The following is a 19,237-nucleotide window of genomic DNA, read 5'->3' on the forward strand; positions in this document are numbered from 1 at the left end:
ATAAAATAAGATAAGTAAATATAAAAAAAAGCAAAAACAGAACCCCTTTTTTTTGCAAACACATATTTTTTTGCAACCTTTTTTTTTGCACTCTCTGTTTTTATTTGTTATTTTTCAGTCTTGTCTTTCTGCTGTTTTGCTGATTTTTCTAGCCATGTTTACATTGTTTTTCACCGTTTTGTTTTGTTTCATGGCTTTTTGCGCGTTTTGTTGAGGAAAATGTTTACCAAAAACCTTGAAAATTGAAATTATGAACTTGGCTCTGTTTGTATTTGTTGTGCCTGGCCTAGAGATAAAAACTAAAAATAAAAAAAAAAAGAGTTACAACAAACAGCAGGAAACGGCAATACACAATTAGTAGTCAAATACTGTTTACTAAATTGTTTTTTTTCTATTTTAAGAAAACGTAGTAGCCAGAATAGAAATTAAAAGACGCCAGAATAGTTCCTAAAAATATGTTGCAAAATTAAAGAAGTTTTTTTTCCTTCAAAGTTAAAGTTTAAATAAAAATTAAGCTTAATAATTAATAATTATTAAAATTTAAAGGAGCTATTTTCCGTAGAAAACTAAATCTTTTTTCTATCAAAATCGGGTAATAAACTGATCCTAGATATCGGTTTATATATTCTTGGGGTTAACATTCAAATTATTGCATTTTAAGCTGAAGAATTTATTTTATTTAATTATTAAAAACAAATGTAAAATAAGGTTTAGGAAGTGAAGTATTTTTCAAAGATAGAATATATGTACATTTCTGCATTTTTTTTCTATTCTATCAATTCTATATATTCTATATATCTATTTGCATAATTTAAAAAAAAAAAACAAAAAAAAATTTTCATTTCAAAGCCTCTTATAATTGTCTTATTATTAAATAAAATACTAAAACCTTTTTAACTTAGCTACTTTTAAATAATTGTTCACAAAAAAAATGTACCCCCATCATTATAACTTTGGATGTGGGCTTTTCGAAAAGTTTTTGTATTTTTTTTAAATATCTTTGTTTCCGTAACCATTTCGTTTCAGGCATTTGCATACGATTAGACTAGCATATTATGCATATGCATATGCATAAGTGCAGTGCAGTACTTTCCATGAGCATTTTCAAATTTGCATATGTGCAAAAAGTCACAAAAAAAAAATAAAAGAGGAAAAAACAACGCTTATTTTTCAGACCGTACCTGGCATTTCCAGCTTATCGCTGTAACTGTAAACTGTAAAGGGGGGTAGAGGTTAAGAAGGGGGCTGGCAAAAAAAAGGGGGGTGCAAAAAGTCCACCTTCTTCAAATGAGAGCAAATGGCGCCAAGTTGAAAGCTTCATAAAAGCCACGTGCATGGCTAATTAACAGATGCCGAGAGCCTCCAAGCTGCTCTGCTCTCAGAGAGCTCTTATCAGTGAAAGCACTGAGAGAAAATAATAGGAAAAATAAAGAAAATTTATAATTCATCTAGGAAAATAAAAATAAATTTAGAAAATGGTTTAGAAAAGTATTTTTTCCAGAAGAAATATAAAATATCATAAGTAAGAATATTATACCAAATATTAGTAATTAATTTTTGGTATTAATTATGAAAAAATATATATATTTAATATTGAATATAATTTAGTATAATAAGTTAAAATACTATATAGAAATTAATAAAATTATTTTAAGTAGTTACTTACTTTATTTATATATTATGTATTATTTTTCCAAATAAAATATCTTGAAAAACGACCCCTGCCCTTATTATTTTTTCTCAGTGTACGAGTGGCAGCCACTTGCAACTGCCAGTATCAACTTTCTCGTTGGGAGAATTGAACGGACACGTTGTTTTTGTTATTTCTTCTTTTTTTTTCTTCCTATTTTTTTTTAAGTTTTTTTGCACAGAATTTGCAAGCGTTCCATTACGACCACGCCCATTAAGGGGCGGGGGAGGGGTACTACCTGTGGTTCCCACATTTCAAATTGCTGATAAAGCGATAAAAAGCAAAGCAAAAAAAAAAAACAGCAACAACAAAAAAAGTATAAACAAAAGGCAAAAGTTGAGGTAATAAGAATACTTCACTTACCTAGTAACTTGATTCCTTGGCTTTGTATTCCCGGGGTATTGGCTTTCTATTCCTGTGGAAAAAAATAAAATAATTAGTAAAAAAAATTAGTAAAAAAAATAATAAATAAAAAAAAATATGGTGGGATTTTTTAAAAGATATTTTTTATATGGCAATTGGTAGTTAAATATTAGTCTTTTTAAGAGTTCAAAGAATAAATTAAACGACTTATTTAGTAAAAATTAATAAAAAGTAAATAAAAAATGATATTTTGATTGGTATTTAAAAAGAGTAGTCTGTTTTAGAATCAAAAGAATAAATTCAAAGTGATTTTTTTGAGTATTTTTTTATATTTATTATTATTTATATTATTTATAGATAATTGTTTTGTAAAATTTTCCTTAAATCCCAAAAGAGTCTAATATTACAGGGTATTGAAGGAAAAGAAAAAAACACTCACACTAAATGACATTTTAAATAATGCAGCAGCAAAGCTAATTTGCCAAATGCACACAGAAAAAAAAAAATAAAAAATAAATAAAAAATGGAAAACTGACAGTGACAGGGCCAGTAGAAGAAAGAGATGGATATAAGAAGCGAGATAGAGAGGGTGACAAAGTGCAGGGCGCGAAAAAAAAGAAATACAAAAAAAAATTAAAAACAAAACAATAAAATTACGTAAAAATACTAAACAAAACGCTGCAAATAGAAAAGCCAAAAGCCAGCAACAAAAATATAAACAAAAACGCAGCCAAGACATAAATAATAATACTAGGAATAGCGTGCAAAAAAAAAATAAAATCAACAAAATAGAAAAAAAATACAGCAATAACAAGTAGACAAAATAAAATACAGCAAATAAAAAAAATTAAGAGTAGTAGAATATCAAATGTCCCGATGCGATTGTGAAAAAAAAATAGTAAAAAAAAAAATAAACAATAATTGGAAACACAAGTTGGGAACCCCTTATTCCTGGAAAACTGATAATACGCGAATTTTACATTAGAAATATGGTTGAAAAATGGAAAATGTTCCTTGGCTATATTTGTTTTTAGTGGCATTTGCGGAATGAGATCATTTGGTGATTTACGAGCGAGCTCTTATTCTTAATTTGCATGAGTTCTATTATCAAATTTCGAGGAATATCAGAATGTATTTTCAGAAATAGAACATTTCATGCTGAATGCCGCCGAATGCGGAACTGCAAGCGACCATAAAGATTAAAGCGTAATTTTATTGCATAAATGTGTGTTTAAATATATTTTTATTTTAGACTAAACAGCAGGGTTTTCATTTTAGTTTATTTGTTAAAAAAAAGCTTTAATTTACTAACTCAGAAAATTATTAAAAATTAAATAGAATATTAAATTTATTTTAAGAAAACCCCCTTTTTATTTCCAAATTAAAAGAGCACCCACTGACTACTTAACATTATTAGTTCTTTCAACTGAAACTTTTATCTCCCGAGATCTGTAATCTTATCGGAATGTTTCAAATTCAAATTCCTCACTCTCCTCGCGACAATCACTTCAACTGCCACACTAATGAAAACTACGCCCTTAAATTTCAATTGTTTAACTTCAATTTCCCATTAGAATGTATAGTAATATCTCCCAAAACCGAATAAAAAAATATATGATATGCAGTATTTTTTTTATTCCGGAACGGAATCGGTGAACTTCAGACATAATCCCCATTAACCATGAACATCCATAATCTTTAGTGTTCCAAGTTGAGGGCGAAGGGCAACTTGGAATGTGTGCAAAAAAAATGAAAAAAAAAACAATATTTTTGCGTCACTTGGAAATTTTTTACGATGACAGAAACAGTGCAAATACTTCAAGTTTTTAATGGCACTTTTATTTTGGACCAACTTTTTGATTTTTACGACTTGTTTGCTTTTTTTATTTCTCACACATTTCACAGTCTGTAAAAATAAATATTTTATTTTATAGAAGCAACTTTTAATATTATGGAATAATATTCGGGGACGGAAGTTGAACTGGCAATACAAATAAAAAATAAATAAAATATATAATATACAAAAAATCAGCAAACTCGAAAGAAAAGAAAGAAAAAAAAATCTCGAATATCAAATTCATGATAATGAAATAATATAAATTTTTTTATATTTTTATTTTGGTTTTTTTTTTTAATATACATATATAGGAGAGTATAGAAAGATTTTATTATATATGCACTGACGACGATGTCTGGTGTGCATTTGTCTGTGTAATTTATGTATGCTGCTGATTATGACCACTTGGCCCGCCCTGGCAACATTTCGCAATTCAAAAATTCACAATTCGCACTCGACGGCGCGAGTTTCCTCCTTGTCTCTAAGCTGAAATTCACATTCGGACTCACCACTCATTCGGACAAAAAAAAAAAATTAAATTAAAAAAATTATTTAAGAAAAAAAAAACGAAAGAAATACTATAATTATTCGCATTTTATAATGCCAACACCAACTGGGCGTGCAATAATGAATGGCAGCACGTGTGTCTTAAAAAGGAATATTATTTGTCATGCTCAGATAGCAAGGGGATCTTGCACTTGCCTTCTTGCTAGTCTGATTAACTATTTATTAAGTTTCCAAGATTAAGCCGAGATTAGGGCTAGAACATATTCTTTAAAAAGTAATGAGAGTTCAAGGGAACTTGCCTTGTTTTTGGGTTAATTTATTGGTATTTGTGGTATGGCTTAGGAATTCCTTGAAATTGAATTTAATTTAGGATTTTTTAGTTAATTTAAGGGTTTAACTTTGAGGGTAAAAATTGAAAAAAAATTTGCAAAATATAAACTTAAAAAGTGATGAACATAAAGAGGTTTCCAAATAAATAAATATCTAAAATGAAATATTCAATCCTTAATTTTTTAAGACATTCTTGAGATTTCAGATTAAAAATAAAATTAAAAAAAAACAGTATTGAATATGAAGTTTAATATTTATTTAAAATTGTAATTTAAATTATTAAAATATACTATACTAAAATAAACCCCTTCAAAAACAAGCTGTAATAAGTTAACCCTCACATTTCTTGCAATTGTGTTGATTTTTTTTTTGTATATTTTTTTTTCAATCAATTTAAGAATCATGAACTTCACCCCTCCCCCCTTTTCATATTTTCCCTGTTTATCTAATTGAGTCGAAACGGAGCCATAAATGTCGCAAATGAATTAAGAGGCCACAGAAACACACACGGAACCCACCAAAAACGAAAAAAAAAATGAAAACATTTCTTCAGACAGCAGACAGACTGGAGAGGGGTGTGGACTGGAGAAGATAGTGCCACATTTTGGGGTGACTCCTGCTTCCTCTTCTACATCTTTATCAAATGCCTTGTCGTCGCCAGTTTTAATCAAAAAATTAACGTAATAAATAATCATAAAGAATGCATAAATGTCAAATTATAAATTAAGTCAAGTTTTATAAACTCTTCTTCGACATCTTTAATCTTTAATCTTAAAAAAAATAATAAAAACCATTGTAAAAGGGGGCGTGGCAGTTGCCCAAAAAAAAAAGAAACAAAATTTATAGTTTCCCCCCAACGCCCTTATTTTTGGCGATTTTAGGTCGCCATCGCAATTAAATTTTTGTCTGCGAATCATTTTCCCCATATATTTTCCACCATTTTTGTTTTTGTTCCTCCTAACGGTGTAACGGTATCTGGAAAATGGAAATGGCAACCACTTTTCCTTTCAACAAGAGTGGTAGGTGGTGGTGGTGGTGGGAGTGTCGGGGAAATTCGCAGACATTTTCGACGACGCCCACGCCAAAGGCAACAGAAAGCAAAAAATAAAACAAAAAATTTAACAAAAACCACAAAATTCCCGTATATATACCAGACAAATGTGTCCGAAATAGTAGAACTTAAATACTAGACACACTCACTAGGTAACAGATTCTGGAAATATAATTTATAGAATTTTCCAGACGACAGAGACAAAAAAATTATCATGTTTTGGGAATTTAAGCAAATAAATCAAAATTAATTTTAAGGGGGAAATAAATAAAAATAATTAATTAAATGTCAATTCAATTAAAAAAATAATAATTTATGGGTTGTGAGAATATATTTTATTTTATAAGAATAAAAATTTATTAAGAAATCTCAATTAAAAAAGCAAAAACTGGCCAAACAGAAAAGTTTTCTTAAAATTTTAGCAAAAATCAACACAAATTTGGGTACAAAAATCTTAAAAAATATTATAAGAAACAAAGAATTATAAGAAGTTCTAAGATATTAAGCAAAAACTTCCTGTTAAAAAAACTGTGATAAGAAATTTTTAAAACATTTAAAGATTTAATCTAAAAAATTGTAAACAAATTTACCAAACTTAGTTAGCTTTAATAATTCTCAACTACTTAAGTTTTTATAAAAAAAAAAGCCCCCACTTATCAAAAATCTAACTTTTTGTAAAGAATTGTATTTAAAAATGTGTTGAGACTTCTACGTAGAACGCCCAACGCCTCCCTCCCGCCAAAGTGGAAGGTTCTCTATAGCAAAAAAAAAAGATTGAAAGAAAAGAAAAATTAAAAATAAATAAATAACAGCCTAGAGTGGAATTTGTGTGTATTTTTTTTTTTCTATCAATACTACGCTATTTTGTGAGTGAGCAAGTGAGTAAATGAGTGGCGTCGTCGCGTCGAGGGCTCCCCTCCAGGTCTCCCCACCCCCCAGTCTGTCTCCTGCTGCTAGTCCCCCCCCCCCCCACCACACTCCTGAAATACTGCCCTTGCTCAAGCTAAACAAAAAAAAAAAAAAAAAGCCAGACACAATCACACGAACAGTTCGCTTTTTTTTGCTTCGCGCCAAATTGTGAAATGGCAAAAAGCTCGCGGGAAGAACAAAATCATTCACTGATTCTCTCGCTGCCGCGCATTTTGCCGGCTAAGCTTTTGCGTCAATATTCTCTTTCTCTTATTCTCTGGCAGAGGGAGAAGCCGGATTCTCTCTCTCTGTTAAGCTAGCCGTTTCTTTCTCGGCTTCTCATGCTCTTGAGTGGCTCCAGTTTCGAGTCATTCGAGTCCCCCATTGGCTTTGCTTTTTGTGTTTGCAAAGTCAGTGAGTGGGAAACATGTTGCTGAAACATTTACTTTTTATACAAAATAATATTCAAAAATTACTGTTTCGAAATAAAATTAGATAAGAGTTTAAAATATAATGCATAAAATAATATAAGAAAAATATAATACTGAAGAATTTTTTTTAATTATATTTTTTTTTAAGCGTAGAAATTAAAGAATCTTGAAGACTTTTGAAACAAATTCTTTTCAAATCTCTTTTAAATAAATTCATAATTTTTTTAAAAATATTTTTTTTTAACTATAGCAAGAAATTTTAAAACATTTTTTTTAACAAATAACAAATGAAGCAACTTCCTCATAATTTTTCTGATTTAAAAACTGATAATTCTGAATATTTTTCAAAGAAAAATCTTTTTTAAAATCTTCCTATATTTTCTTAATTTTTTTTGCAAACCAAAAACCGCAGAAGAGCCCAATAACCTCACCACTGGCATACCACTTCGTATCGGTCGCATAAATAACTCTCACACAGACTTTTTTTTTTAAAAGGCGCGTTCGATGTCGATTATTCATTCAATGCATTCTGGAATTGGAATGCCGATATGCTAATCACTTCAATTGAACGGAGAAAATGGGTTCGCATTTTTTCCCATATCTGCAGGGCACTACTGTTAGTGCGAGGCCGGCCACTTAATCACGCATTTCAATGAAGGAAGTTATGTTTTTATCAGAATACATATTAGAAGAAAATTTTATAAAAAACACTGAGTAATGATTTTCTTTTTTCTATTTCTAAGAATATTGTACTTTCCAGAGTAATCATCAAAATTTGTATGGGAATAATGATTAAAAATTATTTAAGTCATTAAAATTCATTTATAAATTTTTGAAAAATATTTAATATTATTAGCATCTATTTTGGTCTGTTTTTTTATATTATTTTATTTTTAAGCAAATCATTGAAGAGGTTGGTTTCAATATATTTCTTTTTAATTTTTAAGACTAAATAATGATTTTTAAATTACATTTGAAGTTTAAAAAGTCAAGGTTTCCTGATCTTTAGAGTTTAAAATTATATATCTATTTAAAAAAAAAAAAAAACTATAGTCATAACCCCAAGAAACCTTTCTCCTAAAAAAAATCCAATTATAAATATCAAATATGAACTCTTTCAGCTGCAGATTCACCTTGGCACAATGGCATATTGCGACTTCCAGTTGGCCAAGTTAGCAGAGCTGGCAGAGTGTCAAAGCCAGGTGACATTAGCCCACTTTGGTCAATGAATGGCTGTGGCACTGCACCACACCACACCACACCACTCCCACCCACAATCTCCGCCACTCCAGTAAGCTTACATCACGAATTACGCTGAATGAGAAGAAAACCAAACAAGAAATTCCGCAGAGGCAAGATGCAGAAAGGGGGCCAGGTCTGGGGCGGACCAGGGACCAGGGGCCAGGGACCAGGTTGCATGGCCAGTTTGGAGTAGCTCGTTTCCACCGGATTTGCATGCTGGGTTGACAATTGAAACTGTGTGTAGCACAGCACCCCCGCGGAAAAAAAAATCGAGGCATACGAGGTCAGGAATGGGAACAAAATGAAACGAAAAATGGAAAAAATGGAAAACGAAACGAAAGACTTTGGACACAAACCTCAAAGTCAGCGGTGCGTTAAATCTGCGGCGCGCGTCTGCGTCTGCCGCTGCCGCTGCCACTGTGGCAGTGTCTCTCTCTCCCCCTCTCTACCTTTTGCAGTTCATTTTTTATGTTACGTCACTTCCGGTAGCTAGTTTTTTTTCACTATGCACTCTGAAAAATTATACACTCATCCACAAAATTGTATGGAGTAATTCTTAGATCGAGCACTTTAGCCTCTTAAAAATTATTTCTATATTTTCGAGTTGTAAGATTTAAATTTTAAAATTTAATATTTTATCTAGATTTCAAAATTATTTAAGGTGTTTTGTCTTAAAAAATAAATTTCTTTGATTTCTGTGGAAACTTATATTTTTTCAGTGCCAAGATTTTTCTAGCTTATGTTGTGTTTAATTTTTTGAAAGTATGAAAAAGTTTTAAAAATTAATATAAATATGAGGATTAATTTTTTGAACAATTTTTATTTTTATGTTGATTTCAGAAATTATTTTAAATTTCTAAAAGTTGAAAAAAATGTTGTTTGGATTATTCCTAGCTCTTTAAGAGGTTTTAGAATTTTTTATTATAATATTTGTTACATTATTTTTAATATTTTCTATCTTTTTTTAATTATTCCTCATTCCAAAAGAAGAGCATTTGAATATTGCCTAGAAAACCCCTGATTTTTTGCCATTTTATGAATGAAAACAATTTGATGAGGCGCGCAGAGGAAAGCCATTAGAGGCATTCGTGCTTTTAGGCACTTTGCTTCGACCAACAACTCTATTTGAGGCTTTTTAGGAGAAGACCATTCAGTTGACACACACACTAGTACATATACTAACTAACACACATACCAAGACACTAATTGATACGCTCTCTGATTTTCCGATCAATGCAGTTGCATGTGGCCAACTAATTTTTCAAACAAATCTTCTGTGTTTACCTTTTTGGTCAATTATTAAATTTTTTTTAGTTCCCTTGCATTTGTCATTCAACGTTGCTTTGTACTTATTTTTTTTTTGTTAATTTTTTATGCCTTTTGGTGATGCAGTTGGTGTTGGCATTTGTGTTGTGCCATGTTGCCATTGTGGTTGTTGTCGGTAATTTAGCAATTATCTCTTTGTGAATTGTCATGTCGGCTTAATTAAATTATCGCGCGCTGGAGGGTCAACCGAGGGGGGAAATAAATGACTGAACAGATGTACAGAGCATCCACCGGCTACCCATGGGAAATGGGGCGGGAAAAATGTAATTTTATAAATTAATTACATTTTATATCTAATCATTATAAAGGAAAATTATAGCAACAATAGAGGTGGCAACTTTGTTTCAGAAATAAAGTAAAAGTTTGAGATTATGGTTTAGAGATGGTTTTCTAAAATTCTCTTTTTTTTAAGGTTCTTGAAATATTTACTGGAATTTTATATTAAAATTTAAGTTACTAATTCCATTCCATTCCTACTTCTTACTGCAAATTCTTGTAGTAAATATTAATTATTAGAATTTTAGGCAGCAATAGTTTCAACATATTTTGTATTCATTTGTTTAAGAAATTTTATAAAAATGTTATCAGATTTAGAAACAATATGTAACTTGTTTTTTAAGAAATATATTACAAAGAAGAGAAAAATAGTTTAGATTTAAAAATAATGGATTAATTTCTTTACACAATTTTAGCTGAAAAATGCCTTTAAAAGTATATTTTTTAATTACTTTCCAAATATAATATCTGGTTCTAATATACTACATAAAAAGTTAAAAACTGAATTGGATTTTAATCGAATCCCCTGATTTCCTTAATATTTTTTTAAAATTAATATTCATAAAAGGAATAGTTTTCTATAGAATATTTAAATAATACCATCAGGCTTTTAAGAACATTTTCTATATAATTTATACGATTTAGTTATTCTTTTATTTATATATTTATTTTCGATTACTATTCTATCTATTCTACTATTTTATTGCCTATATTTTCTTAATTTTATTAAATAATTTATTTTTTTTACCAGCAATTATTTCAATTTTTCTTTTGCCAAAAAAAAATAACAAAAAACCTATCTTCTTAAGAATATTTATTCAAAAATGCAGCTCGCACTCGATCAGATCAGTTGCGATCGGTTTGAATCGGTTTTGGAGGCCTTCTGGCACTGGGTGAGCCTCGGTGCCTCGGTGCAACTTGCACAAATTCAACTGAATGCAAACTGAACTCGACTCAACTCAATTGCACTCCAAGTCCGTACCGTCCATTCAATTCAATCAAAACTGTGTCACTGGGTTACGAGTTGGCGGCAATTGTTGTTTTTGTTTTTGTTATTTTTGCTATTGTTGTTGCACTTACAATGTTGCTGTTGCATTTTAGAGGCACGGCTATGGCTACAACAAGTTTTGCCAACAGCAACTCGGCAACAGCAACAGCAATAGCAATAGCAAGTCACAGCAATCATTTCCCTTTGGGCCAAAGCGGCCAATTAACTTATCTGATGCAAAAAAAAATAAAAATAAAAAAAAATACTAGCAAAAAAATAAGAAAAAAATGAACAAGAAAACACAGGTTTATTTACTGACAAACTACAGCTGCAAAAACAATAACCACTACAAGCCATTCAGGTTGCTTTTGTCTACGATCTCAGGACTGCTGCCTACGTGTGGACAAAAAAAAATCAACTTAGAGTGGGGCTTACACTTGGAAAAAAATTGTGCTACATTTCGAGATATTTAAGCTATAGTATAAAATAAAAAAAAATATGTATTTTTATATTTAAATCAAGGATAAAATAGGCTATAACTTGTTTATTTCAATTGTAATAATTTATCTAAAGATCAAAAATGTATTAGCCAAGTTATAAAGTTTGAATAAAAATATTGGGCCAAAAAATAATGAATTAATAAAAAAAATTAAACAAAAACTAAAACATGTTGATTTTTTCGAAGCCTTTAAGCGAATATCTCGTTCAATTTCCAACCGATTTAAAAACAAAATGTCATTTACGAAACAGGATAAAAATCCCCTTAAATCTGCATATAAAAATATAGCAAATTTTGACAAAAAAAATAAAGGACCAATTTGTTGGCTTTTTCATGGAAAATTTTCGAAAATTGGCTCAGATTTTAGTTTTTTAGATTTTGATTGGGAATGATAATACTCAAAGAGCTGAGATCGGGAAGGTATAACATTTAACGATCAGACTACTATTAGCCAAATTATGGGCTTTGAAAAATGGCATTTTGCCATGTTTGGCCAACAAATAAAAAATTCAAAAAAAGCCATGATTTTTCTAAACCTTTTAGTCAATATCTTGCACAATTTTCAACCCTCTGAAAAACTAAATACCAATTATAAATCAGAAAACGTTTGCCATTAAAGTTGCACTAAAATTTTTAGAAAATCAAAAGAAAAAATTTTGGCTCAAATTTTGAGAATTTTTATGATGGTACCCCTTAGAAAATTTTGAAAAATTGGCTCAAATTTTAGTTTCTCAGATTTTAATTGAGAATGATAGTACTAAAAAATCTAAGATCGGGAAGGTATAACTTTTCGAAATCGGACAAATATTAGCCAAGTTATGCTTACTGGAAGATGGAGTTTGGTCGCATGTTATTTTAAAAACTAAAAATTTTGAAAACCTAACATTTTTTAACACTTTTTGGACAATATCTCGGCCATATCCCAACCGATTTTAAAACAGAATACCATTTTTAAATCAGAGAACTCCAGCCCTTCGATCTGCATCGAAACTTGATAAAAGTAGAACAAAAAAAAATTATCGATTTTTTCAATATTTTTATGATGGTACCCCTTGGAAAATTTTCAAAAAATTGATCTGATTTTAGTTTCTCAGATTTTGATTGGAAATGATAGTACTCGCTGAGCTGAGATCGGGAAGGTAAAACACTACGTGTTCTGACAAGTATTAGCCGAGTTATGTCTATTGGAAGTTGGGATTTTGGACACTTTTGACTAAAAATTGGAAAAAATTGAAAATCTTGATGTTTGAAACACTTTTAAGTCAATTTCTACGCCATTTCTATTATTTGTTTCCCATGTTTACTATTTAATTCTATTTTTCTAATAAATAACGAGTGTACTTACCCCTTTTCTCGCAGTGCATGGCCTGCACCTCCGACTCCAGCCTGCATTCATTCATCCAAAGTTTCTCTAGCCGCGTCAGAGGCTGTCTCGCTCCGGCACTGACAGCATCTCGCTCGCTCCCAGGGACTCCCAGCATCCGCATGCCTTCAGACGACGCTCTGTCTGGGCCCCAGAAGGAAAAAAAAACTGGAACGGAACGGAACGGAATTGCGTGGAACGGATTAAAATTGTATACAAAAAAAAAAATGAATAAAAAAAAAATTGCTTAAAAAACTGGTTTGATTCGAGGGGGTACTCTCGGGGGAGAAAATATGTTTATTATGCGGTAGTTCGCTCGTTTCTAGGTTGGTTCACTATTTCACTTTCGACAGCCTGCAGACATTTTGTGGGTGGCCTTCCTCCCCCTGTTCCCTCTCCTCCCCCTTTGGAAAATGCGGAAAATGTGGAAAATATGAAGGATCCAGGGAAGGCTTGGCTTGGCTTGGCTTTTTTGGGCTTGGCTGCTTCGCAAAAATGATGGGAAAAACTGTTGCGAAAATCCATGAAATATTTACCAGAAGAAATTTTTCAGAAAAGGTGCATTTTCCTCATGATTTTCTTCTTATTTTATTTTGTGGAAATTGTATACAAGGTTTAAGGTTTTTCTTGCCAGCATTTAATAGTGGTTTTAAAGGTTTCAGGAAGAATTTATGATATTTTGTTGGTGATTTTGGAATTTGGTTTAAGTTTATTTTGAGGAAGATTTTTTTTAAAAATATGTTTAAAATATTTAACATTTCAAATGATAAAATTTATGTATTTTAATAAAATTGTAGTTTAAAATACAATTTTCTTTATGAATAAGAAAATAAATACACAAATTATAAGAAGTTCTAGAAAAAAAAGCTTTAAAGGAAGAAATTTAAAAAAATCTATAAAAATATTTCAAAATAAAAATATAGTAAATTATTCATTATTTAGAATGGAAAATATATAATATAAATTGATAATTTTTGTTTTAAAAATCTTTTAAAATTAAGATCTAAACTCTTGGTTTATTTTTTTTTTTATCTTTCAAAGCAACTTAAAAAACCAATCCTTTATAAATCATTTAAAACCCATATAATATCCATTAATAATGCCTATAAAAAAAATATCTATTAAAAATTAATAATTTATGATGGGAAAAAAACGAAAAGCATTTAAAACATACTTAAAAGCCTCTAACTCATAAAAAAAATACAACGAAAAGCCGAAAAACTATACTTTTCCCATCTCCCCGATTGCCCAACTCAAATATCAAAGCAAAGAAAGGAAAAAAAAAGGAAAAGACATTTTGTGGAAATCTGGAAACCGCACTTGGCATGCCAAAATGTGGGCGTGTCAATGCCCCCAACTCCCCATCAACACACACATATATAAAGAAAATAGTATAGAAAACACATATACCACAAATAGCACTCGGCTGCTGTCAATCAAAGTTGCATTTTTCTTTTCAATTTTCCTTTTTTTTTTCCCCACTCACTCACTCAGACACAAATGGAAAGCGTATATGGGGGGGCTGTGGAAAACCGGAAAAGCGTGTGTTAATATGAAACAAACTTCAAAAACCAAAAGCCGAACGGGAGAAAGGCGGTGGGTGGTGGGAAAAGCGGGAAAAGTGGGCGGTGCTGGTTTCTATATTGCATTTGCAGTTGTTGTCACAGCAGAGCATTAATTATGCCATCAGCAAACCGACGACGACAACACACACTAGACATATCCTGTTGACAGTCCCCTTGCTTTCCTCCTCCCCCCCCCCCCCCCCCCTTCTCTTACCATAAATTTTCCCATTTTCCGAGTGAGAAAAGTTTTTTTTTCGCATGGCAACGGAAGTCACGTCGCTCTGACCCCGAGTTTTTCCAGTGAAACTGCTCACTGCTGTTGGCAATTATTAAATAATACAAGTTAGTGCATATGGATCACAAAAAATTGGAGTTGGTGAGAGGGGGGAAGTGGGGAGGTGGTGGAGAAGTTGGCTCTGACAGGGGGCGGTGTGGCCTGAATCGGGGGCGGGGCTGTAATTAAGTGACAGCTTGCAACAAAACGACTGCCACTGCTGCACTGCCTCTTGGATGCCGAAGTGTTTTGGTTTTTTTTTTGGGGATAGTTGGAGTTAAAAAAATATTTTTTAACAAAAAAAATATATATTAAAAATTTTAGATTATATGTTTATAATATTTAACCCCTTTTTAATGCCTACAATATATTTCTTTAATTTGATTTAAAATTTTAAAGCATTTAAATTCTAATTTCTTCTGTTATCATTCATTCAAAATGAAATAAAATGAAATATTTTATTTAAACAATTTAAAAAATATTTTAAAGTTCTTGGCTTTGAAAAATAAATTATTTTAGTATTTAAGGGAATATTTAGTATTTTCTATCAAAAAAAAAGAGAAGTTTTAATCTTGAGAAAGTTATAGAATAATTATTGTATTTTTTAATACATAATAGCTTTTAATTAGAATAGCAGACTTTAAAATATGTCCCTACTTGTTAGAAATACTCCAACAATACCATATAATAATAATACCAAACAATAGATTCAAATACGAATCTCAAGCCCCTTTGGAAAACTACCCTAGACTACCTAAAAATAGCTGTCCTGTTAATTTATTGTATCCCAGCCGTAGTAGTGACCAGTGTAGTCCGATCCAAAGGCGCCATCCCAAGCGACGACAACGACATGAGAGACTTTTCTAAAAATTGTTGGAAAATGTAGCCCCGTTTTCGTACAAATATTCGACTGTATAAAAATAAAATAGACAATTTTCAAATAGAGTCCCACTACTGGGTGACTCTGAATGGGAATGAAAATTGAAATTTTTTGTTCAGGGGGGAAATGGGGGAAAAGGAAAACCCCGAGATCGGAGATGGAGATCGAGACGGACAGAGATATGTATCTTTGAGATGCTTAGCTGACAAATAGAAAATTCCATGCAAGTTTAAAAATACATGCACCTTTCTTACTATTTTTTTTTTTTTTCACATTTTTAGTTTTTCGGGCAAATGCTTTAGCTTTTTTTCCCATCCATAGGAATTTTTCCACCCCGATGTGCGGTGTGCGATGTGCGATGTGTGTGTGTAATTTTCCGTTTTTCCTCAATGTGGAAAAGCGTCCCCATAAATGTCAATTAATTTATGTGCGTCCTATGGCAACAAGACATTCTCCTGCCCAGGCCGGGGCCAAATGGAAAGTGGAAAATTATATGTTAAATTTTCTTATAGTCTCTATGTGTGTGCTTGTGTGGGTTTTGGGTGGAAAATGGAAAAACTCTGGTATTGACTGAGCAGCAAGCAGCGACGGTGACTGCGACTGCGACTGAGACTGAGACTGCGTTGGCGGCCTTTGGCGACGTTGTCAACGTTCTGGGCGATTAGTTGCCTCAAAATAGACTCAGACACGCGGAAGAAAAGCCGTGGAAAGCCACGGATGGGTCGAGGGGCTATGTCTGCACTGCGAGAAAAATATTTCACAAGAAATACCCTAGAGAATTGGAACAAGGTTTCTTTGTTTATGTGCTATTAGTTGCTTCATAATAATGTTTAATTTGAAAGGCTTTTGTTTATCATTTAAAATTTTTATAATTGACTCAAAAAACATATAAATTTCTTTAAACTTAAGCATTTTCATATAAAAAATTGTAGAAAAAACTCTAGAAATTTTACAACCTACTATTATTGGTCTTACCTTTTTTTTAGTCAGTTTTTGTGATAGAATATTGTTTGAAAAATTAAAATATTCAAAAAAATATTTCAAAATAAAAATATTATAAAAAGCAAGTAATTAAAAATGAAATATGATAATTTGTTATTTAACACATCCTTAAAAAAAAGATCGTTTAAAATTCATCGTTTAAAGTATATCGTATAAGAAATTATTTATCGTATAAAAAAACATGATTTACAGCAGTATTTATAAGACTTAATTATATTTAATAAAATATAATATAAAAAAAAAGTAATAAACCACTCACCTGTTTCTTCCAGTTTAGTGTTTTTGGGGAACTGTTGCCGTGTGCCTGGTCGGTTGTCAGGCGACATCTTCATAGCTTCTCGTCTCGTCTCATCTCGCCTCATCTCGCCTCATCCAATCCAATCCAATCCAATACAATCCAAATCCTATAGAATGTGTCCGCGTCCACGCCCACTCCTTAGCCACCTCCTCGACGTTTTGGTTCAACTGGCTGCTGTCTGGCTGTCTCATCGTCTGACAGTCCTTCTGGCTTTCTGTCACTTTGCCTAAATGTCCGACCGTCTCACTGTCCCACTAAATATATTTCACACTAATCCTACACGAAAAACTATTTCTGGGTTAATAATCTTCTTCCGTGGCCGATACGGACGATAATGCCCCAGCCTGCTGGCATTTCTAAATTGTTTCAACTGGCTCCTTTTGGAATGGCATTCCTAGAATATATTACAATACGAATAGATATGTTAGAACACCTATCTATTATAGAGATTTTAACAGATTTTGGTAGGGGGTTTTAGGGAGAAAGTGATTATATTTTAATATAATATTATTTAATATTTTATTAATCTGTTAAAAATGTATACTGATAGGCTGCTTTATAAAGAAGACTTCTTTAAAAATTAAGCCATAAAATTTAAGGAAACATTATAAAAAAATAAGCAATTTTGTGTAAAGTTAGAAAAAAAACATTTAGAATATAAACATTTAAAAAAAATATATTAAGAAACAAATAGAAATCGTTGAAATTTTGATTTTAAGGAACAATTATAGAACAGAAATAATCAGAAGACTTTTAGAAAAAAGAGTTGAAAAACTTCAATAGAAACTTTATAAAAAAAAAGACTTGAATCTTAAATTCTTAACTCTTAACTCCTAAACTCTTAACTCTTAAGTCTTAAAGTTAAGTTCTTAACTCTTCTCAACTCTTTTGAACAATTTCCGGATATTAAAGACCCCCAATCGCAATCCAATCCATCAATTTCTGAACATCCGTGTCCCAATGGCAACTGTGACGACCCATTTTGAGGCTTTGTTTGATTTTTAGCCAGTTGGCGTTAATTTTTTTCCATTTTGCTAAAATTTATTTTTTTTTTGTTCCTGACGGCCTTTACCGTAATGAGTAGTATATATTTGCAGACTTGCTGTCTCTTTTGCTGCATACCACACGGCTGTAGGCCATCTCTTTCACCTAACATCTATCTATCTTTGTTTTTTTATTTATTTTTTATTTTTTACGTATTTTTTTTTAGTTTTTTTTGTTGTTAAGATATCGTGCCGAGGTAATTTTCATGCAGTCATTCCTCATTCATTAAAACGTCGCATGGAGTCGCTCGCTCGCTTGCTCGCCGAAAGAAAAGAAAAGAATCGAGAAGAATTGTGAAGAATGGTGAGGAATGGCGATGATGTTGAGGCTACAAGAAGAAGAAGACCAGAAGAAGGAGCCCAGAAGAGACGACCGTAGACGGAGATGGAAGACTTTTGGCATGGCATTAACCTGTAGAACTCCTTTCACTTTACATTCTAATTCCAAAAGTTCCAGCATTCGCATACCAACAGCTTGTTATTGTGGCCAAAAGAGGGGGGTGTGGAGAGGTGGGTGGGGGGTATTTGGCCAAGACAGTACAAGGGGAGTGGGGGAGGCCGGCATTCTTCGGTATTTGCCATCTCGCTCTGACAAAACCTGAATGCCCCGCTGAATGCTAATGCTAATACCTTGTGTTGTACCAGGCCAATTTTCCCCTCGGGCGGCCTATAAAAAATTTACAAATATATATATATATATTTTATAAATATATATGTTGCACAAGGCACTCGAAGAAAAATTTGGCGATTTTTTTTGTATTTAAATGGAGGTATTTGAAAGGGGTTTACTGCCTAATAACTATGCCTAAGAAGTCATCAGAACATATTCTTGTGGGAGAAAAAAGGGCAATATTCTTGGTTAAATTGTTAATTTGAAAAAATATATTTTAATTTATGGCAAATTATTTAATTTTATTGCTTATAAGATCCAAATTAAACATCTTTAAATTTATTTTAAGATTAAGAAGACTTTAAGAAGACATAAACAATTCAAAAGATATTATTTTTGTATTTTATAAGATTTTTAATTAATTTCAGAAATAATAAAAATATTTGTTTTATAAAATTTTAGTTTTATGTATTTTGTTAAATATTTACAACACATAAAACAGTTTTTTTAAGACAATTTCTATCACAAAAAAAAAATAAACAAATTTTAAAGCAAAATTAATTTTTGTATTCGGATAAAACTCTAAAAATATTTTTAGTATTTTTAATCCATTTTGAACATCTTTAAATAAATTTATTATTTATTTTTTTTAACATAATTTTTCACCGTGCCTGCAACATAAAGAAAACTCCCAAAAAAAAATAAAATAAAAGGAATTTCCAACTATCGATTAAAGTTGAAAAAGGCGGCCAA

The 19,237-nt window shown here is 31.3% G+C and overlaps 1 protein-coding gene across 1 annotated transcript; it reads right to left on the reverse strand.

The window, feature by feature from the left end:
- Positions 1-1,725: 1,725 nt before the first annotated feature.
- LOC116655138 lies at positions 1,726-17,220 on the reverse strand. Its single transcript, XM_032452434.2, has 4 exons — positions 16,793-17,220; positions 12,795-12,980; positions 2,054-2,105; positions 1,726-1,952 (listed from the first exon to the last, which is right to left on the reverse strand). Exons 1-4 carry the CDS (start codon positions 16,893-16,895, stop codon positions 1,925-1,927), a joined length of 369 nt encoding a protein of 122 aa, XP_032308325.1. The 5' UTR covers positions 16,896-17,220; the 3' UTR covers positions 1,726-1,924.
- Positions 17,221-19,237: the final 2,017 nt, after the last annotated feature.

Source organism: Drosophila ananassae, chromosome XR (assembly GCF_017639315.1).
Source record: "Drosophila ananassae strain 14024-0371.13 chromosome XR, ASM1763931v2, whole genome shotgun sequence".
NCBI lineage: Eukaryota > Metazoa > Arthropoda > Insecta > Diptera > Drosophilidae > Drosophila > Drosophila ananassae.

Coding starts and splice junctions, on each gene's coding strand:
- LOC116655138 (XM_032452434.2), bottom strand. CDS start 16,895: ATGAGGCGAGATGAGACGAGACGAGAAGCTATGAAGATGTCGCCTGAC. Junction 12,981..16,792: donor CACTAAACTGGAAGAAACAG/GTGAGTGGTTTA, acceptor GTTCCGTTCCAG/TTTTTTTTTCCTTCTGGGGC. Junction 1,953..2,053: donor CCAAGGAATCAAGTTACTAG/GTAAGTGAAGTA, acceptor TCGCTTTATCAG/CAATTTGAAATGTGGGAACC.